The sequence below is a fragment of the Neolamprologus brichardi genome, chromosome 3, assembly GCF_056152115.1.
Source record: "Neolamprologus brichardi isolate AB-2024 chromosome 3, ASM5615211v1, whole genome shotgun sequence".
Lineage (NCBI taxonomy): Eukaryota > Metazoa > Chordata > Actinopteri > Cichliformes > Cichlidae > Neolamprologus > Neolamprologus brichardi.
Window position 1 is genome coordinate 1,724,331 of NC_142106.1, and position 27,761 is coordinate 1,752,091.

The 27,761-nt window shown below is 43.9% G+C and overlaps 1 protein-coding gene across 1 annotated transcript; it reads right to left on the reverse strand.

Annotated features, from left to right (window-relative positions):
- On the reverse strand, positions 1-27,761 carry LOC148103111 (uncharacterized). The gene is made up of 9 exons (XM_087838618.1): positions 27,719-27,761; positions 19,023-19,064; positions 18,654-18,914; positions 18,346-18,579; positions 18,017-18,250; positions 16,343-16,483; positions 13,410-13,439; positions 13,282-13,323; positions 1-738 (listed from the first exon to the last, which is right to left on the reverse strand). Exons 1-9 carry the CDS (start codon positions 27,759-27,761, stop codon positions 509-511), a joined length of 1,257 nt encoding a protein of 418 aa, XP_087694744.1. The 3' UTR covers positions 1-508.

Consider the following 27,761-nt stretch of genomic DNA (forward strand, 5'->3'; position numbering starts at 1 on the left):
GTATGGCTCCCCAAAGATAAGGGTTAGGGTTAGGGAGCCGAGCTGTTTCTTTTATTAACACAGCCAAAAGTGATCTTGATTAAATGATCCATGGAAGGAAAGAAATGTACCAAAACTTTTATCCAGATTATAATTTTGAAGAAATGGACCCAGATCACAGGAAAGGATGAATATGAATGGGTGGAGAGGGTGGAGAGGAGCTGCAGGCTGAAAATCAGACATCACCACCAAAGTTCGTCATCAGCCAAGAAACACACGAAGCAGGAAAAGAGACAAAAACTGATTCAGGATCAGAAGGTAGAAACATGCAGGCTACAAATCCAGACTGAGGAGAATCCTCTGCTCTACAACTAGGTAAAAGCATCAGAAAGACCTCTGAGACATTTCATTGGTCCCACAGCCAACAGAGGGTGGAGTCATTACAGGTGCTCCACCCTTAGCAGCTGAACACTCTCAGGCACGTCAAAGCAAACACAGCTTCAAAGCTTCAACACAAACACTCTAAAGCTCAGAAGGCATGCTCAGTGGTGACATCGGCAGTGACATCATCACCATCTTTATCCAGTCCCTGGCCTCCTCTATCACGCTGGCTCATCTCTATGGAGACGGCTGGTTTGTTCGCTGTCTTCCTGCTCCAGCAGATGAACAGCAGCAGACCAGTGGAGATGAAGTACGGACAGAAGACCACTAGATGGCAGACGAGTCTGAGCACAGACTCACAGGGAAAAGGAGGAGGACCTAAAAGAGGGCACAGAGGAGGAGTTAGGCAGTGTTTTTGTACTCCAAGTACTGCATAAAGTACACATATAGCTAACCTGTCTTTAACCACACTGAGCCTGTTATCTACAGCTCTGACCTTTGACCCTCAGGTGTACATGTTTGTGGGTCAGATCTGATCCAAACCTGCAGGTGGTGAAGGTGGAGGTTAGACTGTCAGAACTCTAGTTAAATATTATTGATAATATTACTTATAATTAGCCAGAGTACCCAGGGAGACTTCACGCAGACATGGGGAGAACATGCAAACGCCACACAGAAAGACCCGGGCCTGATGGTGGAATTTCATGTTCTCCTCGAGTACTCCGGCTTCCTCCCACAGTCCAAAAACATGCAGTTAGTAAGTAAGTAAGTAAAACTTTATTTTTATAGCATCTTTCTAGATAAAAGATCACAAATATCTTCACACAAGGATAACAAATTATAAAACAAAACAGACAACAGTTAACAAAATGCAGTTCTAAAAAGATTTGTTAGTAGGGATAGGTTAATTGAAAAATCTAAATTGCCCACAGGTGTGAATCTGTGAGTGAATGTTAGTGCGAATAGTTGTCTGTCTCTGTGTGTTAGCCCTGCGACAGACTGGCGCCCAATGACAGCTGGGATAGGCTTCCAGCTTCCAGTTTGGATTCAAGAGACAGACACTATCTCTACTTTTAAGATTAGGCTTAAAACTTTCCTTTTTGCTAAAGCATATAGTTAGGGCTGGACCAGGTGACCCTGAATCCTCCCTTAGTTATGCTGCAATAGATGTAGGCTGCCGGGGGATTCCCATGATGCATTGAGTTTTTCCTTTCCAGTCACCTTTCTCACTCACTATGTGTTAACAGACCTCTCTGCACTGAATCATATCTGTTATTAATCTCTGTCTCTCTTCCACAGCATGTCTTTATCCTGTCTTCCTTCTCTCACCCCAACCGGTCGCAGCAGATGGCCGCCCCTCCCTGAGCCTGGTTCTGCCGGAGGTTTCTTCCTGTTAAAAGGGAGTTTTTCCTTCCCACTGTCGCCAAAGTGCTTGCTCATAGGGGGTCATATGATTGTTGGGCTTTTCTCTGTATCTATGAAGCGCCTTGAGGCGACATTTGTTGTGATTTGGCGCTATATAAAATAAAATTGAATTGAATTGAATAGGCTCCAGCGCCCCCTGAGACCCTGAAAAGGATAAGCGGAAGTGACTGAATGGATGGGATACTTATAATTATTCCTGAAGAGGCTCAGACTCAGTTTGTGACTGACAGGAGGATTTTTGGCCAGACAGGTGTAACCCATGGTTATTTTATTGCCAATTGTATTCTATTTTTATTCTAATTTGAAGTGTTACTGTTTTGTTAAGTGCTGAGTTTTCCCATGTACCGTGAATGTACCATAGCGCGTGCGTGGTGACTTTCTTTCACTGCATCCGCCTGCACGGAGCTAGATGTGCAAAGCTGTGTGGAGACTCAGGCTCTGTCCCATTTCAGGGTCTGCACGCTTGAAGTACACGTACTACATACGGCGCGTACTATAAGTACGAGAAGTGCGGAAGTGAGAGGCTTGTGAAATGGGACGATATATGCTTCGTCGCGCTGTTCAGGTTGCCTAGCAACCATGATACTAACCGCGAGAAACGATACATACAGCTTTGTGTGACATAAATGAAGGAGAAAAATGTTTTGTTGGTCATTCATTGCTAATCTTATTTATTAGCTAAATAAGATTAGCTAATAAGATTACTAGCTAATCTTATTTAAGATTAGCTAGTAAATAATAATTAGTTAATGTTGTTCATGAGACTAAAGTCATCTCACTGTGGTAATGTAAATATAATATGGCCAATATTATATTATAGATAGATTAGATAAAACTTTATTAATCCCTCGGGTAGGTTCCTCTGGGAAATTTGTTTTCCAAAAAGCACAGCACCGACAGAAGTTACAGAGTTAAGAATATTATATATATATATTCATATATACATACACACACACACACACACATATACACACACACACATATACACACACACACATATACACACACACACATATACACACACACACATATACACACACACACATATACACACACACACATATACACACACACACATATACACACACACACATATACACACACACACATATACACACACACACATATACACACACACACATACACACACATACACACACACACACACATACACACACACACACATATACACACACACACACATATACACACACACACACATATACACACACACACACATATACACACACACACATATACACACACACACATATACACACACACACATATACACACACACACATATACACACACACACATATACACACACACACATATACACACACACACATATACACACACACATATACACACACACACATATACACACACACACATATACACACACACACATATATACACACACACACATATATACATACACACATATATACATACAAAGACATATATAGATAAAATATACAAAGGGGATAAATAGAATAAATAGGAATAAAAATAAAAATAAAAATACAAGTGAATTGCACATTTCAAGTATGGAGTCTATTGCACCATTGATTATTAACAGAAAGTATTGCACAAAAGGTAATTGCACAGTGAAGTGAAGAGGCACTACAGCTTAGTTGTTCCCCCCTCCTTTGTCCTCCTGTCTCTCCTCCCTCTCCCCTCCAGAGAGGAGTTAAACAGTTTGATGGCGTGTGGGACAAAGGACTTTTTAAGTCTGTTGGTTCTTGTCTTTGAGAGAAGCAACCTGTCACTGAACAGACTCTTCTGGTTGTTTATGGCCGTGTGCAGAGGATGCCCAGCATTGTCCATAATGTCCAGCAGTTTCTTTAGTGTCCTTTTCTCTGCCACTGTCACCAGAGTGTCCAGCTTCATGCCGACCACAGAGCCAGCCTTCCTGATCAGTTTTTCCAGCCTGGATGAGTCCTTCTTTGCTGTGCTGCTCCCCCAGCACACCACAGCATAGAACAGTACTCCAGCAACCACCGACTGGTAAAACATCCTCAGGAGCTTCCTGCAGATGTTGAAAGACCTCAGCCTCCTGAGGAAGTACAGTCGGTTTTGTGCTTTTTTGTACAGGTGCTCTGTGTTGCATTATTGTCAGATTATTATGATATATCTAGCTATCTATCTATCAATAGAGATTGACAGACCACGTGACTTTCGCGCATTGCATGCCGGTAACTCGTGGCAAAACAATCCAAGTACCGCATCAAATGCAAGCATTTGCAGCACCGCAAAACGTTCATTCTCCGGTTCCAAAACCTTCTTGCTTTTTCTTTGCCCCCCAAAAAAGTTATGTACAAAACGAAGGAGAACAATGCCGGTCTGTACAAAGACAGACTTGATGAAAAGTCAAAGGAAAGATACGAGGAAAAAAATCAAAGGAGTGAAAGGTTTAGACCCTTACGAGCACACAGAGTGGACAAAATACGTTAGCGTGCTGCCCAACTTTCACCACGCTCATATTTATAATCATACGGTTCTTGGAGTGAGTGCATACACTCATGAAGTTCAGTAACTTCAGGTCACTGCAACAAGCCCAGGAACAGTTTAACGACGGATGGGTACAGGACCATGAAATGCACCGTGTAGAACGAAAGACCAAGTTTACCAGTCTCACAAATCGCCTTCATAAATACACATTCGTTAACCGTTTATTAATAGGACCTTTGAGCTCAACGGTAACTAATTAGTAGTGGAAATAATTTCTGGTTCGCATTACAGAAATGTAGCAGTGACAATAATATTGTATGCTGTAATCGTACTGGGCAATTAGTGATAGCATAGCGCCACAATTTCTGTTCAGCGCCAGACTTGCTTGTAACCTATATCACCAATTATGTGATGAAAAATGACGTATTAACTACTACAAAACACTGACCTTTGTGGGAATGCTTGGAGCAGACTAACCTGTGTGTCACAGTTTGCCGAGGCAAACTGCGTGGAGTGTGAAGAGTGGACCCAGGTGCAGACATTCTAAAACTCAAACTTAACTGATGAGCTGTTTATTAAGGCAGACAGAACAGTACAAAATAAAAGGGCAAAAACAATGCAAACTAAGCAATAACCTAAACTGGGTAAACTAGAAAGGAAGCACGAACTATGAAAAACCCTGGAAGAAAAACAAACAAAACTCTAAACATGGCAATGAAGATGAGCGCATATCTACTGTATATATATATATGAAAACCTGAACGCAGGACTTGACATGGGAACAACACAGACGATCCGACCAAGACTGAATGAGAACGCACAGACTAAATACACACAGGAGGCTAATGAGAGAAGTGGGAACACATAGGGGACAGCTGACACACATGAACATAACGACGTCACAGTGGAAGAGTAAAACTAAACACGATGAACACAGGAACACAAGATCTCTTCAAAATAAAACAGGAAACATGAGAGGCAGACATGACAACATAAGACACACAGACATGAAACACACGAAGGGCAAGGGAGACTTCACAGGGGTTGAAAACACAAGAGGGAGCTAATAAGCAAATGAACATAAGAAACCTAATAAGCTTAAACAAACACTATAAACATCAAAAGAACTAAAACTCAAAACACTGGGTCATAAGACCCAGGATCGTGACAGAGCCCCCCCTTCAAGGGCGGATCCCAGACGCCCTAAGCCGGCAAAACAAAACCAAACCAAAAACAACCCGCCCAGGGCGGGCGGCGGGGGTCCAGGACGGAGGGCCGGAGACTGACCAAAGCCAGAGCAAAAGTCCAAAAAACAAAAACCCGGAGTCCATGAAAACAGTGCGAAACAAAAGTCTAAGAAAGGCACCGAATCACCGGAGATAGTTTGTAAACCGTTCAGGAGGCCGGCCCGGAGGCCGACGGCACAGGAGTTCATGATCAAACAGTTCCGGGGGCCGACCGTGCGGACGGCAACGGCGGCGGCGTGGGAACAGGTCCGGGGGCCGACCGTGCGGACGGCAGCGGCGGCGGCGTGGGAACAGGTCCGGGGGCCGACCGTGCGGACGGCAGCGGCGGCGGCGTGGGAACAGGTCCGGGGGCCGACCACGTGGAAGGTGGCAGTGGTGAAGCAGGCATGGCTGGCCACACTCGGGCGGCTTGGCTCGTGGCCGGCGACGACATGGACGAGACCTGTCGGGCGGCTTGGCTGGCGGCCGGCGGCAACGTGGACGAGACCTGTCGGGCGGCTTGGCTGGCGGCCGGCGGCGACGTGGACGAGACCTGTCGGGCGGCTTGGCTGGCGGCCGGCGGCGACGTGGGTCTGCACGTAGGCCCTCAGGTGGCTTGGCAGGTGGTCGACGGTAGTGTGGATGTGGACGTGACCCCGTGACGTGAGGTGGTTTGGTTGGTTTCCATGGACAGGCTGTTTTGGCAGGCCCCGGAAACAGCAACGCTGGACGTGGACGTGGCTTGGCAGACGAGACGAGCAGAGGCGTGGCGTCGACCTCTGACTGGGTCATGGCAGGCGAGACGAGCAGAGGCGTGGCGACGACCTCTGGCTGGGTCATGGCAGGACCAGGTGGGGCAGGACCAGATAGTGGTGGCGCTGCAGGTGTGGAAGCCGCAGCTGGTGGTGCTGCAGCAGATGTGGCAGGATGCTGGACAGGCTCGGCTGAACCTCCAGCTGGCATGGCGTCGTCCTCTGGCTGAGGCGTGGCAGGGCCAGCAGGTGCGGAGTCGGTCTCAGGCTGAGGTGAGGCAGAAACAGGTGATGTGTCGTCCTCAGGCTGAGGCGAGGCGGGAACAGGCGCGGAAGCAGCAGGTGGTGGCACTGCAGGTGGTGGCACTGCAGGTGGTGGCACTGCAGGTGGTGGCACTGCAGGAGGCTGGACGGGCTCCTCGGGCCCTCCAGCTGACGCGGCATGAGGCTGGACGGGCTCCTCGGGCCCTCCAGCTGACGCGGCATGAGGCTGGACGGGCTCCTCGGGCCCTCCAGCTGACGAGGCATGAGGCTGGTGCGGTTCTCCTGAACCCCCAGCTGACGTGGCATGAGGCTGGACGGGCTCCTCGGGCCCTCCAGCTGACGAGGCATGAGGCTGGTGCGGTTCTCCTGAACCCCCAGCTGACGAGGCATGAGGCTGGACGGGCTCCTCGGGCCCTCCAGCTGACGAGGCATGAGGCTGGACGGGCTCCTCGGGCCCTCCAGCTGACGTGGCATGAGGCTGGACAGGCTCCTCGGGCCCTCCAGCTGACGAGGCATGAGGCTGGACGGGCTCCTCGGGCCCTCCAGCTGACGAGGCATGAGGCTGGACGGGCTCCTCGGGCCCTCCAGCTGACGCCGAAGCAGGACCAGTAGGGACAGAGACTACTGGCTGAACAGAAAACTGAGCGGGTGGTGGAACAAATGGCGGAGCTGAACACTGGGGAGATGGCTGAACTGCACAGTGGGCAAAGGGCTGAGCTAACGGAAACACAGGAAAATGAACTATGGATTGGGCTACTAACAGAGCTAATGTCTGAGCTATGGACTGAAATGCATGCAGTAGTGATGATGATGATGGTTGTGGACTGAACTCTCCTGAGCCTCTGGAACACAGGGTGGACTGCTGGGCGGGCTTGCCTGAGCCTTCAGCAGAAACAAGAACGGGTGCAGGCGCCTGCTGGACACTAGCTGCTCCCACCCGAGGAGTAGGTACGGGTGCGGAGACTGGCTGTATCCTGGCTGACCTCACCCTGGGGACCGGCATGGGTGCAGGGGTGGACTGGTTCACAGCCCCCCTCACCCTGGAAGCCGGGACAGGCACCGGCAGGGCAGCTGCCGTTCTCACCCGAGGAGCTGGTACGGGTGCAGAAACTGACAGAGCCTCAGCCAGCCTGGGAACTGGAGCACAGACGAGCTGGACCTCAGCCTCCCTCACCCGAGGAACTGATACGGGTGCAGGGGCGTGCTGGGTCCGAGCTGCCCTGGGAGCAGTAACACAAGGGGGCAGAGGAGGTGGCTCAGAAAAAACAGTCTTAAAACGGGCAGGCTCAGAGTTAATATATACTGGGTCAACAAAAACAGACCTATCAAAAATGAATTTTGCATCTCTTCCACCATGTTTTACGGTCTTTGTTTTAGCAGTTTTTAAAGTCCTTGGGTTAACAGTCTTAGAGTGAGCTGACTTGGGGATGACTGGACCAGACTTGACAAAACCTGAACTGACAGAACTTCTAACTGAGTGTGTTAGACCTGCTACGATTGCTCACAGTTTTTCCTTTAACAGCCTTTGGCGAGTGCTTATTGTCTTTGGCTTCTCCCTGTTCAGAGGGAGCAAAACGAAAAGGCTTGTCCCAGTCTATGTCATCATCCAAAAGGGATACTCCAACAGTGTCTGGAGTGAGTTTATTGTCCTTTTCGGTTATGGTTTCAGGTGGGATGTGTGAAAAGCAGTCAGTATAACTCACCAGTGGGAGTTGCTCAGCAGGTGAAAAGTGACGGCGGCGTGAGCGTCGCTTCCTCTGAGGTGAGGAAGCTGACGGGGCATACAGCTGAGCCTCTGACGTGCGGGACGGCAATGCAGAGGCTAGAGCGTGAGCATCCGAAGGAAAACGGAGCACTCCCACCTGTAGCGGCCGAGGCTTGGGTGTGAGCGGGGCAGCAGGCGGAGGCTTTTGGCAACTTCGGGGACCTCCAAAAGCCAGCCGAGTTCCGCGGAATATGTGCTCAAAATCCGGAGCGCGCCACGGCTTCCAGCGGAGCTCCTCCTCCAGCTGGGCGATGGCTGCCTCCTGACGCTCATACAGCTCACTGTCTGCTGGGTCCATGTAATGGTTGGATCGTTCTGTCACAGTTTGCCGAGGCAAACTGCGTGGAGTGTGAAGAGTGGACCCAGGTGCAGACATTCTAAAACTCAAACTTAACTGATGAGCTGTTTATTAAGGCAGACAGAACAGTACAAAATAAAAGGGCAAAAACAATGCAAACTAAGCAATAACCTAAACTGGGTAAACTAGAAAGGAAGCACGAACTATGAAAAACCCTGGAAGAAAAACAAACAAAACTCTAAACATGGCAATGAAGATGAGCGCATATCTACTGTATATATATATATGAAAACCTGAACGCAGGACTTGACATGGGAACAACACAGACGATCCGACCAAGACTGAATGAGAACGCACAGACTAAATACACACAGGAGGCTAATGAGAGAAGTGGGAACACATGGGGGACAGCTGACACACATGAACATAACGACGTCACAGTGGAAGAGTAAAACTAAACACGATGAACACAGGAACACAAGATCTCTTCAAAATAAGACAGGAAACATGAGAGGCAGACATGACAACATAAGACACACAGGCATGAAACACACGAAGGGCAAGGGAGACTTCACAGGGGTTGAAAACACAAGAGGGAGCTAATAAGCAAATGAACATAAGAAACCTAATAAGCTTAAACAAACACTATAAACATCAAAAGAACTAAAACTCAAAACACTGGGTCATAAGACCCAGGATCGTGACACTGTGAGCTGGATGTTCTGGGACGTTATATTTGGTCTTTGAATGGCTGCAATCCAGGCCATCTGTCGCCTCTTTTTACTTCAGAAACATGGCTCGAATAATTTCTCTTCAACGACGTAATCCGATAAAAAAAACCGATCTCTTTACCCGTCGGCTTCCCGTGGCTGTCATGCGACCGGCTATGGCAGTTAATAATACAACAGCTTCTTGACAGTTTTTTGTGTTTCTTTTTATCGCTGTGTAACTGATTTCAATTGAAAGCCTGCGTGCGCTAGTACCTCTTGCCACGAGTTCCCAGAATTCTTTGCGGTTTTACCCTTGACTGACGTCACATTTTCAATCTCTATATCTATCTATCTATCTATCTATCTATATATATATATATATATATATATATGTGTATATATATATATATATATATATATATATATATATATATATATATAGGCTTAAATTATATTATATAGGCTTTAAAACCAAGTTAACGCTGTAAGTACAAACATCACTAATGTCACACAACTTTGCCAGCATGTGGCCAACAGCAATGTTTTAATGTTCTTCATTATTAAACATTCGCACATAAATAAGTGACGTCATATATCAGTACTTACTTTTGACAGTTCACTCTTCGGCGCTCCCTTCTGCCGTATTTAGCGGCAAAATTATCCACACCCACCGCCGCGCTATGAATAGTGGGATATATGGGACCACGAAGCGTGCACCGGACCACGCTTGATATTTGGGGAAATCGACGGCGCATTTGGAGTATGCATTTGAAGTATGCATTTGAAGTACACTTCGAATTGGGACAGCCGTCGTCGCGTGGCGGTGACGTAATCGCACTTAAAATGCGTACTTCAAGCATGCAGACCCTGAATTGGGACACAACATCAGTCCTGTAACGTGTTGCGCTATGGAATTAATGTTTTCTTTGAAGAATATCCAGGTGAGTCTCACAGTTGCAGTTTAAGTTGTGATTCATAGTCCAGTTTCTGAGCGTAAAACCAGTCAGGATACTATGCTTGTCGGAAATGTGATGTTTGTCTTAGAACCTGCTAACAATTGCTTAGCTGTGTTAGCCTGTGGAAAGTATGCTAGCGTACCCACATGTGCTCCCTGGGCTAATGCGCTTACATGTGAAGTTTTAGCTAACACACCACGGAGACACTTTTCATGCTTCATGATTTGCAGTGAAATGTATTTTTGTTGTTGATAAATTGTTATTGGCCAATAAGAACTGTATAGATGTGTGATGTGTGAGGAAAAAAGGGATAACACTAGAGAAACTCATGTTTTATTTTACAAGTGAAGTGATTGCACTGCACATTGTGTGCAGGCTGTTTTTTTTTTATGTGGTAGAAATCTGCTGTAAGGACTGAGCGGTGCCGTCTAAGGACTGGAAGCCACTGGAGGTGCCTAGAAAGGATGTTCTCAATCTGAAGGCCACCTGTTCACTTGGAGGGTGGTAGGATGCAACATTTTTTTTTTTGATTAACGGTTTTTCTGAGATCTCAGGACGCTTTATGTTGTTACTTTTTTCCTTTTTGGGTCAGATCTGATTCCACTTAACACAAAAAAACTGATGCATCAAAAAGCAAACCAGTGACTAAAGACAATTAACACTTACTAAGAACCCTGAATACTAAGTGCACTGAACTGAAATGGACAGCCTACCTAATACATTTATGGACACTTTAAGTGATATATTGTACATTGTTGAGATTCACATGTTTGAAATGATTTAAATGTTTTGTTCATGTCTATGTTTTGGACCATTTAAATGTTGAATACACTCAAATCACTTTTCTCCCTTTAAGTTGTTGTCAGTGTCTCATTCTGAGTGGAGGGATATTCCTTCTTTAAGTTGAGTTACCACTGCCAGTCTCCTTACGATCCTAACTGAACCCAACAAGAGTAGATTCTCAAATATTGTTTTTTTTCCTTGACTTTGTATGACAGATTACTGTGGATTCGACTGATTTTGGACTACTCAGTTAAAAAGGGTGACATAGGGTTAGGGCAGAATGAACCTTAACCCTGTTCATAAGGGTTTTACTTTGAGGACAACAGTATTTAAATGAGTCACATGATGTGAATTACAAACTCTGTGACACACAATTAACTCTAACAGTGAAAAACAAATCCTGCCTTCTTATCCTCCCTGAGCCTGGTTCTGCTGGAGGTTTCTTCCTGTTAAAAGGGAGTTTTTCCTTCCCACTGTCACCAAAGTGCTTGCTCATAGGGGGTATTGGGATTAGAGAAATTATTTTACTGCTATTGTCCATATTACCATTGCATTAATAATTAATAGTGATATTGCATTTAGATGTTTAAACATATTGGCACCCAATTTAGCCTTTATTACAGGTGCAGTTATAAACACTTTAAACTGTTGAGTTGAATTTATAATCCTAAATGCTTTTGAATGCTTTTTATAATCTTAAATGTTTATAGGCAGATTACATTGCATTATATGAAAGGCTCACCTCTGAATATAATCTGGGCCTAAAAGTCTTGACAGGAAATTAGATGCTTTTGCAGAGCGTGCTTTTGCAAAAGCGAAACTAAAAGCAGATTGTAAGTGTAAGTAATTGTGAGGAGCTGTTTGGATGATGCTATTTGAATAACCAGGTTGTTTATTATTATCTGTTATACTTTTATATTCTTTTATTAAGCTTTTAGTAGTGGTTCTTGCTTAAAACATTTACTCAGTATATTACACATATATGGAGTTTGCATGTTCTCCCCGTGTTTGCGTGGGTTCCCTCCGGGCACTCCGGCTTCCTCCCACCGTCCAAAGACATGCAGCTTGTGGGGATAGGTTAATTGGATAATCCAAAATTGTCAATAGGTATGAATGTGAGTGCGAATGGTTGTCTGTCCATGTGTGTTGGCCCTGCGACAGACCGGCGACATGTCCAGGGTGTACCCCGCCTCTCGCCCTATGACAGCTGGGATAGGCTCCAGCGCCCCCCGCGACCCTGAAAAGGATAAGCGGAAGCGAATGGATGGATGGATTACACATATAGTTTCAGTGGTGTACGTGTGGCCTTCTGTCTGGTGGAAAGGTTACAGGTTTTAGCTGGTGAGGTGAAACAAAGTGCAACGGAGGCCATCACATACACACACAGTAGTAAACTCATTTTGTAGGTGAAGAGTTCAGACTTATTTTGCTGTAACTGCATGTTGTGCCTGCATACGTGACAGTTTTTTGCAGAACTGAGCTTGATGTTCCAGAAGATAAGCGCGGGCAGGACGAGTGACAGGATGCACCTGCCGTGGAGACGAAGACAATGTTCTTTTCAAATTATGTTAAAAGTCATTGTGGTTTTGATTTGACTGTATTGATGATGTATTGTATTTTGATGTATTGTATCTGCTTAATGCATGAAGGGGCGTTGTATTACCCCAACCCTATAAAACCTTTGGTTTGAGTATTGTTTGACAGATCAACACTGATTCTGCACAGTGTTCATCTCCCACGCGTGTGGTCATTAACATCAATTGTTTGACCAAGCTCTTCTGGACCATGGTTGTTTTTACTCTCGGCCTCAATATTGAACCCCTAACAGGGGTCATTGTTGAGGTGTTAATATATCGTGAAATGGAAAATCAAGCCATGATAAACATTCCCATGATCTGCTGCACTTTATTTATTATGTCAATGTTTTCATGAAGTATTTCCTGGACCATCACTTTGATTTATATTGTTTTCTCTTCCTCAGTACAGGTCTGATTATGTCTCCTACACAGACCCTTGCAGGTCACACAGTTAGAATGCATCCCTAATGATGTAGAAGAAGCTGACGAGGCTGGGTCACAAAGACCATGACAAAGGTCACTTGACAACACTTGAACAGCTCCATCAGCCCAGGAGCTCCTGTTAACTCTGTGAATGCAAACAGAGCAAACACCTGGAGAAGGTCCAAGCCTAATGGAGTGCTCCCATTGGTTCCTCCTCTCAGGAACACTTTAGCTTAATTCCTTCATTCATACTTCACTTCCTGTTTGTTTTTACCTTTAACTCACCTGCAGAAACAGTCAGAGCAGACAGCAGCAGCACACACACACCTGTAACAGGAGGACAGAGGTCACTGAGGGTCACTAAAGGTCAGAGGTCATCATGAGGACAGACAGGTGTAGGAACATCAGCTCACCTGCAGCAGTCAGCAGAAACAGGCCTGAAACTGAAGAACACACTGATCAGAGATCAAATGGTCACATGACCAAAGAGAAGCATTCAGACTGCAGTGATTGGTTGCTGTTCCCACAATAATTCACAGCGCCATCCAGTGGTGGAAACACAGATAATATCTTGATGCATGCTCAATCATCCAGGTAAGTAAATGCCAAAAAGTTGATTCTTTTCATCCTGACGTTTTCAGTGGGAGAAACGTTTCGTCACTCATCCAAGTGACTCCTTCAGTCTCAACTAACTGCAGGTTTCCCTCATAATCAGTACATCTGCATAATAACTGAAATTGCACCACTAAAGGAACAATGGGCTGGAAGGTCAGTTTATCATCATTAATATGCAAATTATCATCACCATTGTGTAACAACGACTGACCAAAGACCACTGATCAAAAATCATTGAATGTTGATCATTTGTCAAAGCTGCAAATGCACCTAAAGAAAGCTCCAGTGATCCAGGAGAGAAGTGTAATAATAGGTGCTAGTGAGGAAGCTACCCACAGGGGGGCACTCAGAAATCAATAACACAAAGAAGGAGTGAGTGAGCGCAAGAGAAAATAAACAGCTGGCTAAACAATGTGCCATTCATGATGTTTTATTCATAGAGGAATAAGAACATTACAAGAAGGGCAACCACTGCCTAAGCAAAAACCCATAACAATCCTGTATGTGTCACTAGTAGTACGTTGTAGTAAAACATGAGTATGAACTTATACAAAATTCAATTCAATTCAATTCAATTTTATTTATATAGCGCCAAATCACAACAAACGTCGCCTGAAGGCGCTTCATAGGTACAGAGAAAAATCCAACAATCATTTGACCCCCATGAGCAGCACTTTGGTGACAGTGGGAAGGAAAAACTCCCTTTTAACAGGAAGAAACCTCCGGCAGAACCAGGCTCATGGCGGGGCGGGGCGTTCTGCTGTGATTGGTTTGGGTGAGAGAAGGAAAACAGGATAAAAACAATGTATAAATACTGGCATTCCTCCTGGCACTTAACAGTGTACACTATATTACTCTGTTTGTGTCGGGAAAGGAAAAACTCAATGCATCATGGGAATCCCCGGCAGGCTACGTCTATTGCAGCATAACTAAGGGAGGATTCAGGGTCACCTGGTCCAGCCCTAACTATATGCTTTAGCAAAAAGGAAAGTTTGAAGCCTAATCTTGAAAGTAGAGATAGTGTCTGTCTCCTGAATCCAAACTGGAAGCTGGTTCCACAGAAGAGGGGCCTGAAAACTGAAGGCTCTGCCTCCCATTCTACTTTTAAATACTCTAGGAACAACAAGTAGGCCTGCAGAGCGAGAGCGAAGTGCTCTAATAGAGTGATATGGTACTACAAGGTCATTAAGATAAGATGGGGCCTGATTATTTAAGACCTTGTATGTGAGGAGCAGGATTTTGAATTCAATTCAGGATTTAACAGGAAGCCAATGAAGGGAAGCCAAAACAGGAGAAATATGCTCTCTCTTTCTAGTCCCTGTCAGTACTCTTGCTGCAGCATTTTGGATTAGCTGAAGGCTTTTCAGCGAGTTTTTAGGACTTCCTGATAATAATGAATTACAGTCGTCCAGCCTGGAAGTAATAAATGCATGAACTAGTTTTTCAGCGTCACTCTGAGACAGGATATTTCTAATTTTAGAGATGTTGCGCAGATGGAAGAAAGCAGTCTTAAATATTTGTTTAATATGTGCGTTGAAGGACATGTCCTGGTCAAAAATGACTCCAAGGTTCCTCACAGCATTACTAATAACTAATTGGTGTGTGTTATCTGGCTTTATGGACAGATAGAGCTGGGTGTCATCTGCATAGCAGTGTAAATGTATGCTATGTCTTCTAATGATGCTGCCTAGGGGAAGCATGTATAATGTAAACAGAATTGGTCCTAGCACCGAACCCTGTGGAACACCATAATTGACCTTATTGTGTGAAATGAAGTTTTATTGATTATAAGATACACTATATATTGGTTTCATATCGGTATCGGCAGATATCCAAATTTATGATATTGTGTCTGACAAAAAAAGTGGTATCGTGCCATCTCTAGTATTCAGTAGCCAAAAACTGATCCACCCAAAGGATCGGGTCCCCCGACACAAACAGAGTAATATAGTGTACACTGTTAAGTGCCAGGAGGAATGCCAGTATTTATACATTGTCTTTATCCTGTCTTCCTTCTCTCACCCCAACCGGTCGCAGCAGATGGCACCGCCCCTCCCTGAGCCTGGTTCTGCCGGAGGTTTCAACCTGTTAAAATGATGTTTTTCCTTCCCACTTTTGCCAAAGTGCTGCTCATAGAGGGTCATATGATTGTTGGGTTTTTCTCTGTATCTATTATTGTAGGGTCTACCTTACAATATAAAGTGCCTTGAGGCGACTGTTGTTGTAATTTGGCGCTATATGAATAAAATTGAATTGAATTGAATACATTGCAGAAACCAAACAACCTCTGAATAAGAGGATGGCACAACACAGAAGAGCTACCTCGTCAGGCCAGGACTCTGCAGTCTGTTTACACCTACAGGCCAGTGGACAGTCTTTCAAAGATGAGGATGTACACATCATGGACAGGGAGGAACGCTGGTTTGAGCGTGGAGTCAAGGAGGCCATTTACGTGAAAAGGGAAAGACCATCTCTGAATCGAGGAGGGGGCCTAAGGGTACATCTTTCGCCATCTTACAATGCTGCGATTGCAGCCATTCCCCAACTCTCTGTGAATGGTATTCATGGTTATTGATCAACGGGCTTTGATCAGAGACCATGACTGATGAAACATTTCTCCCCCTGAAAACCTTACATCCAGATGAACAGAATCAACCTTTTGGGATACAGAGGTAATAATTTTGGAGAAATGTTTAAAGAGAAGATTGGAAGTAATATGAAGGAGACTCACAGCAGAGGCAGATGATCCATCTCAGACACTTCTCTGCAGGTTCTTCACAGTTGTGACCTCCATAACACCACAGTCCGCTCGTCTCACCCTGGCTAGGTATCGAGCTGGTGGGTAACAGGCGTCTTTGAAAACGTCGGAGCACTATTGCAAATATGTGATATCTTAATAAACCAAGCAGATATTTGAAGTTTACACAAATACATTCTCGCCTGAAAATATCTTAAAAGTTTATTTTGTGACCCAGAAAGAGTAATAAAAGTTATATTAAAATGAAGTAGCTGCGGCTATTGTTGGAAACTGGAATTTTCTGGCCGCGCTATGAATTATGGGATATTGTGGGGCACGAAGGATACACCCAACCAATCCTTCAAATCTGGGGAAAAGGAGGACACATTTGTTGGGCACATTTGGAGCAGCCTTCAAATTTGGACAGCCTTCGTCACATTGCTGTAACGTAATTGACTAAAAATGCGTTATCTTAAGGATGCTACCCCTAAATTTGGGCATAGCTACAGATTCTTAGGATCCAGTTTAAAGTTTTACAGGTTCAATGTGAAGCTGTTGCTTAGAAACAAACAGCAGCAGTACTGAGCTCAGACATTCACTGCTGTTCAGATCTTTATTTTGCAGCTCTGTCACACATCACCAGTTTAACCAGTTTCTGCACCTTTGATCTCAGTTGACTTTATAAGAATGTGACATTTTTCTGGTTAATATTATTATGTTCTTTACATACAGCACTTCACACCTCCAGACTCACTAACAGCTTCTTACCCTGGGCAGTTCAGACTGTTATCCCCCCACTCCTGCCCACCCACCTATCTGAGCCGTGGTCTGACTAACCCTCATCACTCAGGCCACTCATGCATGGACCCTATTCAGACCAAGTCCTTTTAAACTGTTTCAAAGAAACAGTCCTCCATTGTGTGCCTTTCTTTGTTTTTGTATATATCACTGTAGTATTTATTTCTTTTGTTTATTTTTTCTATTTTTACAATGACAATTAAATGCTATTCTATTCTATTCTATTCTATATTTTGATCACTATCTGATAATTTCTCTGTTATAAGTGACCCCTATAGGGATCATTTTGTTTTGAAAAACAATCATGTGATCCATGAAATGCCCCTTTTTGATTGATCAGATTCTCAAGCCCCGCCCCTTTCCTGTGAATTTGTAGGTTAAACCCCAAGCTAACTTAGCGAGCTGATAACCAGCTTTGTGTGACTGCTTATTATGATCAGCAATGTTGGGATAAGTGATTCCAGATAATAGAAAGATACCTTTGGTATGTTTAACTTGTTTCTTTTGAGAGGAACAGAACTCCTGTTTAGTTGTTCCTCTTTCTCCTCATCATTTTGCATCATGTAAGAAAATTTTTTTTTATTTTCTATAAACAATGTTATTTACAAATGTATTAAAAACAGATCACACAAACTGACATGATTAAAATAAAACAACACAAAACACAGAAAATTAAACAAATGTCTGTCTGACCAGATCTGTTTTCAGCTGAACATATAAGTGCTCGTATGAAATGAAGTAAAATTAATTATTTATTTCAGAAGGTCCAATGGGAAACTTAATTCATGGGTGAGTCTAAACACCCTATGGCTAATAACTGTAGTAATCAGATTACAACTGTTCATATCAGGTGAGTGAGAGCTTTCATACCTTTAAGTTTCCAGCAGAGGAACAGAACCAAACCCAGAACTAGAACCAGGAGAAGCCCAGAGACCAGACCTGCTACAACTGGGACCACGAGAGAGGGAGGAGGGGGAGGACAGATGCATGCTGGGAGAGGAGGATAAGTAAGAGGAGGAGCAAAGTTTGAGGAGGTTCTTGGAGAAGGAAAGTGAGGAGGAGGAGGACAGTGAGGAGGAGGAGGATGGATGATTTTGGGAGGATCTGGAGGAGAGATGATGAAGATGGTTCAATCATTTTAGTATCAGGTCACATTGTTACATCATTTTTTAAACAGGAAGTGATGTCAGTGTTCTGACCTCTGACCCTCAGAAAGCTGTTAGGAGACTTTCCACTCTCATCAGTAGTACAGTAGAGACCTTCATCAGCCTGCTGGATGTTAGTGATGATGTGCTCTGGTTTAGGACCAACAGAACTTCCTTTGATGGAGAAATAAGCTGCGACTGTGGCACCATCCCTCTGTCTGCAGCGCAGAATGACATCACTTCCTGTCCTCACAGGAAGTGCAGGGATCTCCAGGATGACACTTTTTTCTGACCATCAGAGACAAACAGAGTTAATGAGAGCAGAGTCACACAGAGACAGAGACACAGCTGGAACATCTCACCTGTAGTGTCTGATTGGACAGTGAAGGAGACGTTGTCACTCTTCTGTCCAGAGGAGTCCTCACACCAGAAGGTTTCACTGGGAGCAGAAACATCCACAACACAGTAGGAACCAAGAAGCCTCCCACAGTCCTCAGTGAAGTTTCCTCTGGTCCTCTTCACTGTCCACCCATCAGCTGTCTGTCCATCATCAACACAACTCAGATCCACTGAAGAAGATCCTCTGAAGACCTGCTGAAGGTTTGGACTGACAGACAGAGACACTGGAGGACACACACACACACACACACACACACACACACACACACACAGTAAATGTGTTTGTGTTCCTGTTGGAGTCTCACTGATTGTTTTCACTTCCATCTCCTCACCTGCAGAAACAGTCGGTGCAGACAGCAGCAGCACACACACACCTGCAACAGGAGGTCAGAGGTCAGTAAAGGTCAGAGGCTCCACCACCTTGTGTACCTGCACAGGTGAGGAGCGTCTTTCTCTGTGTGAATATGACCAAACAGATAAGCAGATGTTTGTGACAGTCACACTGAGGGGACTGCAGTCATTACAAAATCACATGAAAGTTAGAACAGTTATGAGGGAGCTGAGTGTGAGCAGAGAGGTGGCATTAGACTCCAGAGTCTTGGAGGAAAAAGTGAATGTTAGCTCAGAATTGAACATGTTTTAACACTTAGATTAGACCAAAAAACCTGATAGGCACCTAAATACATCTGCATAATCCTTCCCAACACCGTGGAGGACAGCAGGGAGAATTTAGATGCTCTCCAACATTAGATTAGATAAAACCACGACAAGCGCCGTTCCTTCGCTTGACCCCAGTTGCTCTCGTCTGCTTCCTCGTAACACTGCTCTTTATTGAGGTTACATGAATATGCATAGGTTCATTAACATAGGATATCTCATATAGATATACAAGTGAACAAAGAGTACCGTCTGTGTATGTGTGTGTGTGTGTGGGGTGAAGCTGTGACCCCATAAATAACTTCCCAAAATCTGCTGACCTGGAAGTCCAGCAGTTCATCTAAACAAAAGGCACTTAGAGTAAAACAGACATAGCTACGTTTATCCTACCATAAAACAATAAAAGAAGGTACGACCTCTCCCATGCTCCCAGGATGTGGGTGTGAATGAAAGAGCACTCTGGAATGCAAACAGTCTTTGCAGACTCCTAAGGATCATACATCCTATCACTACACAATTGATTATACACCTCTAAGCATATATGGCTAAATATTTCCCAATACAAATGACAATAATAAAATATAAATCCAACAATAGGAATAATCAGGGAATTGCACATTTCAACTATTTTGAGTCTATTGCACCGCTGAATATAGAATAAAAATTGCACAGTGAAAAGTGCACTACAGCTTAGTTGTTCCCGCCCTCCTTTGTCCTCCTGTTTCCCCTCCAGAGAGGAGTTAAACAGTTTGATGGCGTGTGGGACAAAGGAGTTTTTGAGTCGGTTGGTTCTTGACTTTGAGAGAAGCAACCTGTCACTGAACAGACTCCTCTGTTTGTTTATGGCTGTGTGCAGAGGATGCCCAGCATTGTCCATAATGTCCAACAGTTTCTTTAGGACAAAAAATAGACCCAGTGATAAAGCCAATTAAACTGGATGTAGACTGGTGTATTGGTATACAATATACACAGAATAATAGTAGTTTTATTTTCTTAATATTTATACTGCCTATAAATCTTGTCAAAATGAGGAGGAATACCTCAGTAGGCTGGCTTTTATTAATGCATTTATTCAAGATAATGATACTTACAGCTATTATGTTTTGGGTGATTTTAATGCTGATCTCACAGACACCAGTTCTCAGTTTGCTAACCACTTAGCCCACTTTTGTGAAGTTAACAATCCTATCATGTCTACCAAAGTGTTATTGCCTGCAGACAGCTATACATACATAAGTGAAGCCTGGCATAGTACATCATGGCTGGACCACTGTATCTGTACAGCTGAGGGACATGCAGCTTTAGCAAACATGACTATTAGGTATGAGGTAACTGTGTCAGACCATATACCTTTTGGTTTTACTGTGAATGTGGGACAAATGCCTGCAACAACTGGGAATAATATTGCTAATATTGCTACCAGTGTAAAATTAGACTGGTCAGCATTTAGTGAAGGGGACGTCTTAGCTTATCATAGTAATACCGATATACATCTGAACAACATTTCTTTGCCCAAAGAAGCTGTTTTGTGCAAGGATGTAAACTGTAAGAATGCTGTGCATAAACATGAACTCTGCTCCATGTATGATGATATAGTGACTGCTCTGTATGAATGTGCTACACTGTTTGATAAACAATATAAGCCTAAGAAACCCAACATTAGACCTGGAAAGAACATGTATCCATGTACCTTGATGAAGCTTGTGTAGCTTATAAATGTTGGGCCATGGCTGGAAGACCTAAACAAGGCCCAGAATTTGAACAGAAAAAATGTGTGAATGTCAGATATAAATATGCTGTTCGCTTCATAACTCAAAATGAGCTGAGAGCAGATTCTTTGGCTGCTCGTTGCTGGAACGTTGAGCCACCAGCGTCAGTTATTCTGTGATCAGCAAGTCTGAGACTGTTAGTCTTCGTGCGACCTTGTACTAAGTGGATTTTTCTGTGTTTGTAGATCTTCCCTGGACCCATCCCTGTATCGTTGAGTGAGCGAGTGAGCGAGAGGAGCGTTGGAGGCAAAGGAATGGGATCGTTGCTGAGAGAGTGGAGTGTGTTTTCAGACCCTTCCCCTCACCCTCGGACCCTAGAGCCATGGACCCCTCTCCCAAACACTTTGTATATATTATCACCTGGTGAAATCACTGTAAATAAACGCACTGTCAGCTTTTGCAAAGGTCTCCTGGTCTGTGCCTGAGTCCGCCTACAAAACCCTGTCAGGAGAGCATTACAGCGCATTGTTTTACTGTATAAAAAGTGAATCATATGAGGACAATTCTGACATGAGTAATGACACAATAAGTGTAAGGACACATGAAGTATATTGTCATGGTGCTGGGCCGTTGACCCAGCGTTTTGTGTTTTATGATTATTGTCCTCTGTTCTAGTTATTCTGATTTTGGTATTCTGTGTCCTCCCCTTGTGCCCTGTTCGTGTTCTGGATTTCCTGTTTTATTCTGAAGGTCTGTGTCTGTTGTCATTGTGTTCAGCTTGTATCCTCAGGTCGTCTTGTGTATTAGAATCAGCTGTGCTCCCACCTGTATGTCATTACCTGGTCTCCTTGTTTGTGTGTGTATATATAGTGGGTGTCGGTCTGTGCTTGTTGTCGGCTCGTCTGTGTTCCATGGTGTTTCGTTCCTGTCTCTGCGTCTCTCTGCCCTGCACTGCACCCTATTTCGTATGTTCTCAGGTTTGTTATTTAGTTTTCCCAGTTTAGGTTTCTTTAGTCATTTGTCATTCCTCACTGCCTGTTCTGTAACTCCGTCACTTGGAAATAAACGTCACTTGCATCATCAATCTACTGCCTGCATTTTGGGTCCTCTTTCCCTCCAACACCACACGGCTCGCCTCGGCAGCCGTGACATATATGAATTCATTCATAGTTATCTGATAATAAAGCTTCTGGGTTGGATCACATCACTGCAGAACATTTAAAACAGTTTAAGGCTAGTTCCTCTTCTAGCACTCTGCTTCACAGGGTTTATGATTCATGGAAGACTACCAGACTCAATGCTGTGTATTTTACTGGTACCAGTTATGAAGGACAAAGCTGCAAAAGTGAGCTGTCTGGATAATAAGAAGAAACAGAAAAGAAAGGAATTAAAATGGAATAAAAAAACTCTCATGGCAGCCCAAGGTGTATGTGATGCTCGTTCTGAGTATACTGTTGGAACCCACTGCACTGTATTTGGGGAGTAGGGGTAACAATGTGAACTTCATCCTGGCTGATATGGCTGAGGGCACTGAAGTTATCTTGGGGCACCCTTTCCTGCCCCAATCGTGTGCCTGCTTAGATTATGGCCAAGTGATAACCCTGTTTGATGAAAAGATACCGTGCTTTGGCTTGTGCCCTCAACCCGAGGTGCTTGTTGTCTGGGTCGCACGCACTACAGTTTTGGAACCAGGCTGCTTAGTGTACCTTAATGACATCATTGTCCTGGGTCAGGATAGCACCCAGATGCTGGAGCAGCTCGAGCAAGTGTTCATCAGATTGTGTGGAGCCAACCTAAAACTGAAGCCATCAAAATGCTGCTTGTTCCTGGAGCAGGTTGCCTATCTGGGCCAGATCATCTCTGCTGGAGGTATTTCCACAGATCCCCTGATAATTCAACAAGTGACGGAATGGCATACACCGGAATAAAACCATGAGCTCAGTTCCCCAGTCTGGCTGCATAAAAACTTTTACAGTTCTGGTTAAAAACAGTTGGAGACTGGTCAGCAGTGGAGGAGTTAAAAAGGCAACAGCACCGAGCAGCAGCTGTGAGCAGGGTTGCATCTCCGGCTGTTAACAAGAATGGCAAGCCCCCCTCCTTTCTGCTTACTCCTTTCGGCGGATCAGGCTTTCAAATGAATTAAAAGTCTGTCTGGGGCTTTAGTTGACTGATAGACTGGTGTGGAAGATTGCTGCCACACCACCTTCTTGGCCTGTGCTTCGTGCTGTGTATTGCGGCTCCTCCACCCAACAGGCACGGCAGGCCAAACATGAGAACGCTGATGATGCTCAACAATAAACACATTAGATGCACTTATGTACTATTTGTTCCTTTTATTCCACATGGTACTGTCCACTATACAAAATCAGCACATGGGATCAACTTTTAAACAAACGCACAGATTTCACAAACACAAGAACTCACAAAGTCTTACTGTCACGATCCAGGGTCTTTTGACCCAGCGTTTTAAGTTTTACTTTATTTTTTATGTTTATGGTTTATGTTTAAGTTCATTAGGTTATATAAGATCATTTGTTTATTAGATTCCCCTTGTGGATCCAACCCCTGTTAAGTCTCCCTTGTCCTTCATGTGTTTCATGTCTGTGGTTCTTATGTTGTCAAGTTCATGTAGTCATGTTTGCGTTTCATTACATTCATATTTTATTGTGAAAGAGGTCCTGTGTTCCTGTGTTTTGTTTTACTCTTCCCCTGTGGCGTCGTTATGTTCATGTTGTGTCTACTGTGCCTTTCTGTGCCATGTTTCAGGTCCCTATGTTCTGTCTCCCCAGTCTGTTAAGTTTACCTGTCTTGAGTTCAGTCAGTGTGTTTCCTGTTTTACTTTCATGGTCTATACCCTATGTTAATGTTTCTAGTTTTGCTTCCCTTGTCTCGCCTAATTACTCCCAGCTGTGCTCTCCTCCTGTGGCTCATCCCCCCTCATTATCCCTCAGTGTATTTAAGCCCCATGTTTCTCTTTGTCAGTGTCGTGTGCTCCATCTTAGCTGTGTGATTCTCCCTGTGTTTCCATGTATGATTTAGTATTAGTTTTCCCAGTTTAGTTTTGTTCTTTGTTTCCCTTCCACGCCAGCAACAAAGCTGTAGGTTTTGAGTTTACTTTTCGTCTCTGCGAGTTTGCGTTTGGGTCCTACTCTTGCTTGCACACAGCCGTATTGTGACACTTACACCAATTATATGTCACGCTACAACATTGGCCTATGGCATCAATTAATGCACTAAACTAAACTCAAGTTGGATACAAAAATGCATCAAAATGACTCAAGCTGCACTCAAGCTACGGTCAACAGAAAGTTTCTCCTCATGCTCATCAACATCAGGTGTGGTGAACAGGTGACTGCAACCACATTTATCACCTAATACACCCATGAGTCACGCCCAACACCCGTGCACCAATACAGAGTGTGCATTTAAAATCAACCCTCTTAATCCAAAAAAGGAACAACTCATATGGCTCCTACACTGTGTGTTTATCTTCATGGAAACTTGGCTGAATGACAAGATCTCCCACGTGGACATTCAGCTAATGGGGCAACACAATATCCAGGAATGCCGGTACATCTGGAAAAGGACACGGCGGTGGTGGCCTGTATGTTTAAATCAACACAGGTATAATCAACAAGCAGTGCTCTGCTGACGGAATTTATGGCAGAGATGTGAAGGCCCTATTATTTGCCAAGGGAGTTCAGTATCATTGTTATTGTGGCAGTGTACATTCCCCCTGAAGCTAAGGAAGCTCTACTCAAGCTGTATGAGGCTGTCAGTGACCTGCAATCTGACCAACCTGAAAGATTTTTAATTTTCACTGGGTACTTCTGTCATGACCGGTCAAATGCAGACACCACAAGGATGCTCGGAGGTACAGTGAAAAGAAACGATTTATTTTGGCACTAAAAAGTGTCACACATTGAAAGTGGTGAACGAAAATAAAACACTACACGTGAACTAAGGATGAGAGGGAAAACAATTGGCCTCTGGACTCTTTAATTTACTAAACTAACGCAAAACCTCCTATTAGAGCACTAAGAACTTGTAACTAAATACTGGCAAGAACTACGAGACAAAACTACTACTAGGAATGCTGAGAAAGAAGACAAAGCTATGAAGCACTAGGATTGGCTAGGATACAATGATAATTAATCATGAAAACAAGATTCACACCACATGTGCAGCGGCAGAGTCCAAAGGAAAAAGTCTGTTTGTTTGGCTGGGGAAAAACAGCCTGAGCACGGCTCTGGGAAATTTTCCGGAGCAGGCACACAAGGTACTATTCAATTCAATTCAATTTTATTTATATAGCACCAAATCACAACAACAGTCGCCTCAAGGCGCTTTATATTGTACAGTAGATTGTACAATAATAGATAGAGAGGAATAACCCAACAATCATATGACCCCCTATGAACAAGCACTTTGGCGACAGTGGGAAGGAAAAACTCCCTTTTAACAGGAAGAAACCTCTGGCAGAACCAGGCTCAGGGAGGGGCGGGGCCATCTGCTGTGATTGGTTGGGGTGAGAGAAGGAAGACAGGATAAAAGACATGCATCATGGGAATCCCCGGCAGCCTACGTCTATTGCAGCATAACTAAGGGAGGATTCAGGGTCACCTGGTCCAGCCCTAACTATATGCTTTAGCAAAAAGGAAAGTTTGAAGCCTAATCTTGAAAGTAGAGATAGTGTCTGTCTCCTGAATCCAAACTGGAAGCTGGTTCCACAGAAGAGGGGCCTGAAAACTGAAGGCTCTGCCTCCCATTCTACTTTTAAATACTCTAGGAACAACAAGTAGGCCTGCAGAGAGCGAAGTGCTCTAATAGGGTGATATGGTACTACAAGGTCATTAAGATAAGATGGGGCCTGATTATTTAAGACCTTGTATGTGAGGAGCAGGATTTTGAATTCTTGATTTAACAGGAAGCCAAAACAGGAGAAATCTGCTCTCTCTTTCTAGTCCCTGTCAGTACTCTTGCTGCAGCATTTTGGATTAGCTGAAGGCTTTTCAGTGAGTTTTTTGGACATCCTGATAATAATGAATTACAGTCGTCCAGCCTGGAAGTAATAAATGCATGAACTAGTTTTTCAGCGTCACTCTGAGACAGGATATTTCTAACTTTAGAGATGTTGCACAAATGGAAGAACGCAGTCTTACATATTTGTTTAATATGTGCGTTGAAGGACATGTCCTGGTCAAAAATGACTCCAAGGTTCCTCACAGTGTTACTGGAGGCCAAGGTAATGCCATCCAGAGTAAGAATCTGCTTAGATACCATATTTCTAAGATTTTCAGGGCCGAGTACAATAACCTCAGTTTTATCTGAGTTAAGAAGCAGAAAGTTAGCGGCCATCCAGGTCTTTATGTCTTTAAGACATTCCTGCAGTTTAACTAATTGGTGTGTGTTATCTGGCTTCATCGGCGTCATCTGCATAGCATCATCCACAATTATTTTCTGTTGCGGATGATAAAGGATTCAGAAAGTTTATTCATGCAGTGAATCCAATGCAATTGTATACAATTCCAAGCAGGGAAATTTGCACGTGCTTCAGAGTTTGTACGTGCTTTGTCTCTAGGGGGCCACCGTAAATATACTTTTATTTATTCACTCCACATAAAATGCAATAAATATATTATAAAATACAGAAATCAACAATTTACATTTCAACTTTTAACTATTTAAAAGCCTTCACATCAAACATTATGTTAACAGTCATGTTTCTTGGCCACCTAGTGTGCCACAGTAGTGGTTTGACATTAATGTATATGGGGTCAAATTGACCTTATTGGCCCCTAAGAAACTCAGGGTGACCCATTCAAACTCAGTGTTCTCAGCCTCATTTGAAATACTGATGTGGTTCTGCTAGAGTTGAAGATGTCATGGAATGCGGCCTTTGCTAGGCATTCCCAGCACACCCTCACTATCTGTTTAGGTGAACCAGGCCTGCTCAGCATCCTCCCCCACCATCTGATCCAACTCACCACCAAGTGGTCATCAGTTGACAGCTCAGCTCTTGTCTTTACAAGACATACAGCTGCACATCTGGTGACACCATTACAAAAGTATGGCTGTGCATTTGTGACCTGGGGTGTCTTGGTGTCATGTGCACTTATGGACATGGTGTTCATTATAGACAAACTGTGATTCTGTGCACAAAAGTCCAATAACAGACTATCACTCAGGTTCAGATCAGGCCAGCCATGTAACACACTTACTTTTAAAAATGAGTTGACACATCACTGTAAAAAACAAAAAACAAAAGAATATACTGTTTATGCACTTGGTATTTAAAATCGATGTATTGTTTGTTTTAACAGCACAAACTGTCTCAAGTTGTAGAAACTCCTAATTAGTGGAATTTATACCTGATACTTGGGAGTGCAGCCTTTTCTAAAGTCATACAAATATCCAGTCATTAATTCATTCTTGTTAAAAAGCTGTCATGACAGCCATTATTTCTGACCCTGTAAACAGCCATAAACCTGTCACGATGACTGTAATGAGGATGGATGATAAATACAAAGATCTAGCCAGTTTTGTCTAATAATAGATTAATTACCATGTTGACATATTATATATGTTATATTATGTTATAATATACAGACTGTGAGCTGCTGTCAGAGTCTCTGCTCTAAATAAATGAGTGAGGGACTCACCGAGGAGGAGGAGGAGGCGCAGAGGGGTGGCTGCCGGCTTCAT

What these genes read in the sequence shown, in the direction of transcription:
- LOC148103111 (XM_087838618.1), bottom strand. Translation starts at nt 27,761, where the DNA reads ATGAAGCCGGCAGCCACCCCTCTGCGCCTCCTCCTCCTCCTCG. An exon ending in CCTCTGCTGGAAACTTAAAG is followed by an intron (nt 16,484 to 18,016) that starts GTATGAAAGCTC and finishes TATTTGCAATAG; the next exon opens with TGCTCCGACGTTTTCAAAGA. An exon ending in GTTTCTGCTGACTGCTGCAG is followed by an intron (nt 13,324 to 13,409) that starts GTGAGCTGATGT and finishes CTCCTGTTACAG; the next exon opens with GTGTGTGTGTGCTGCTGCTG.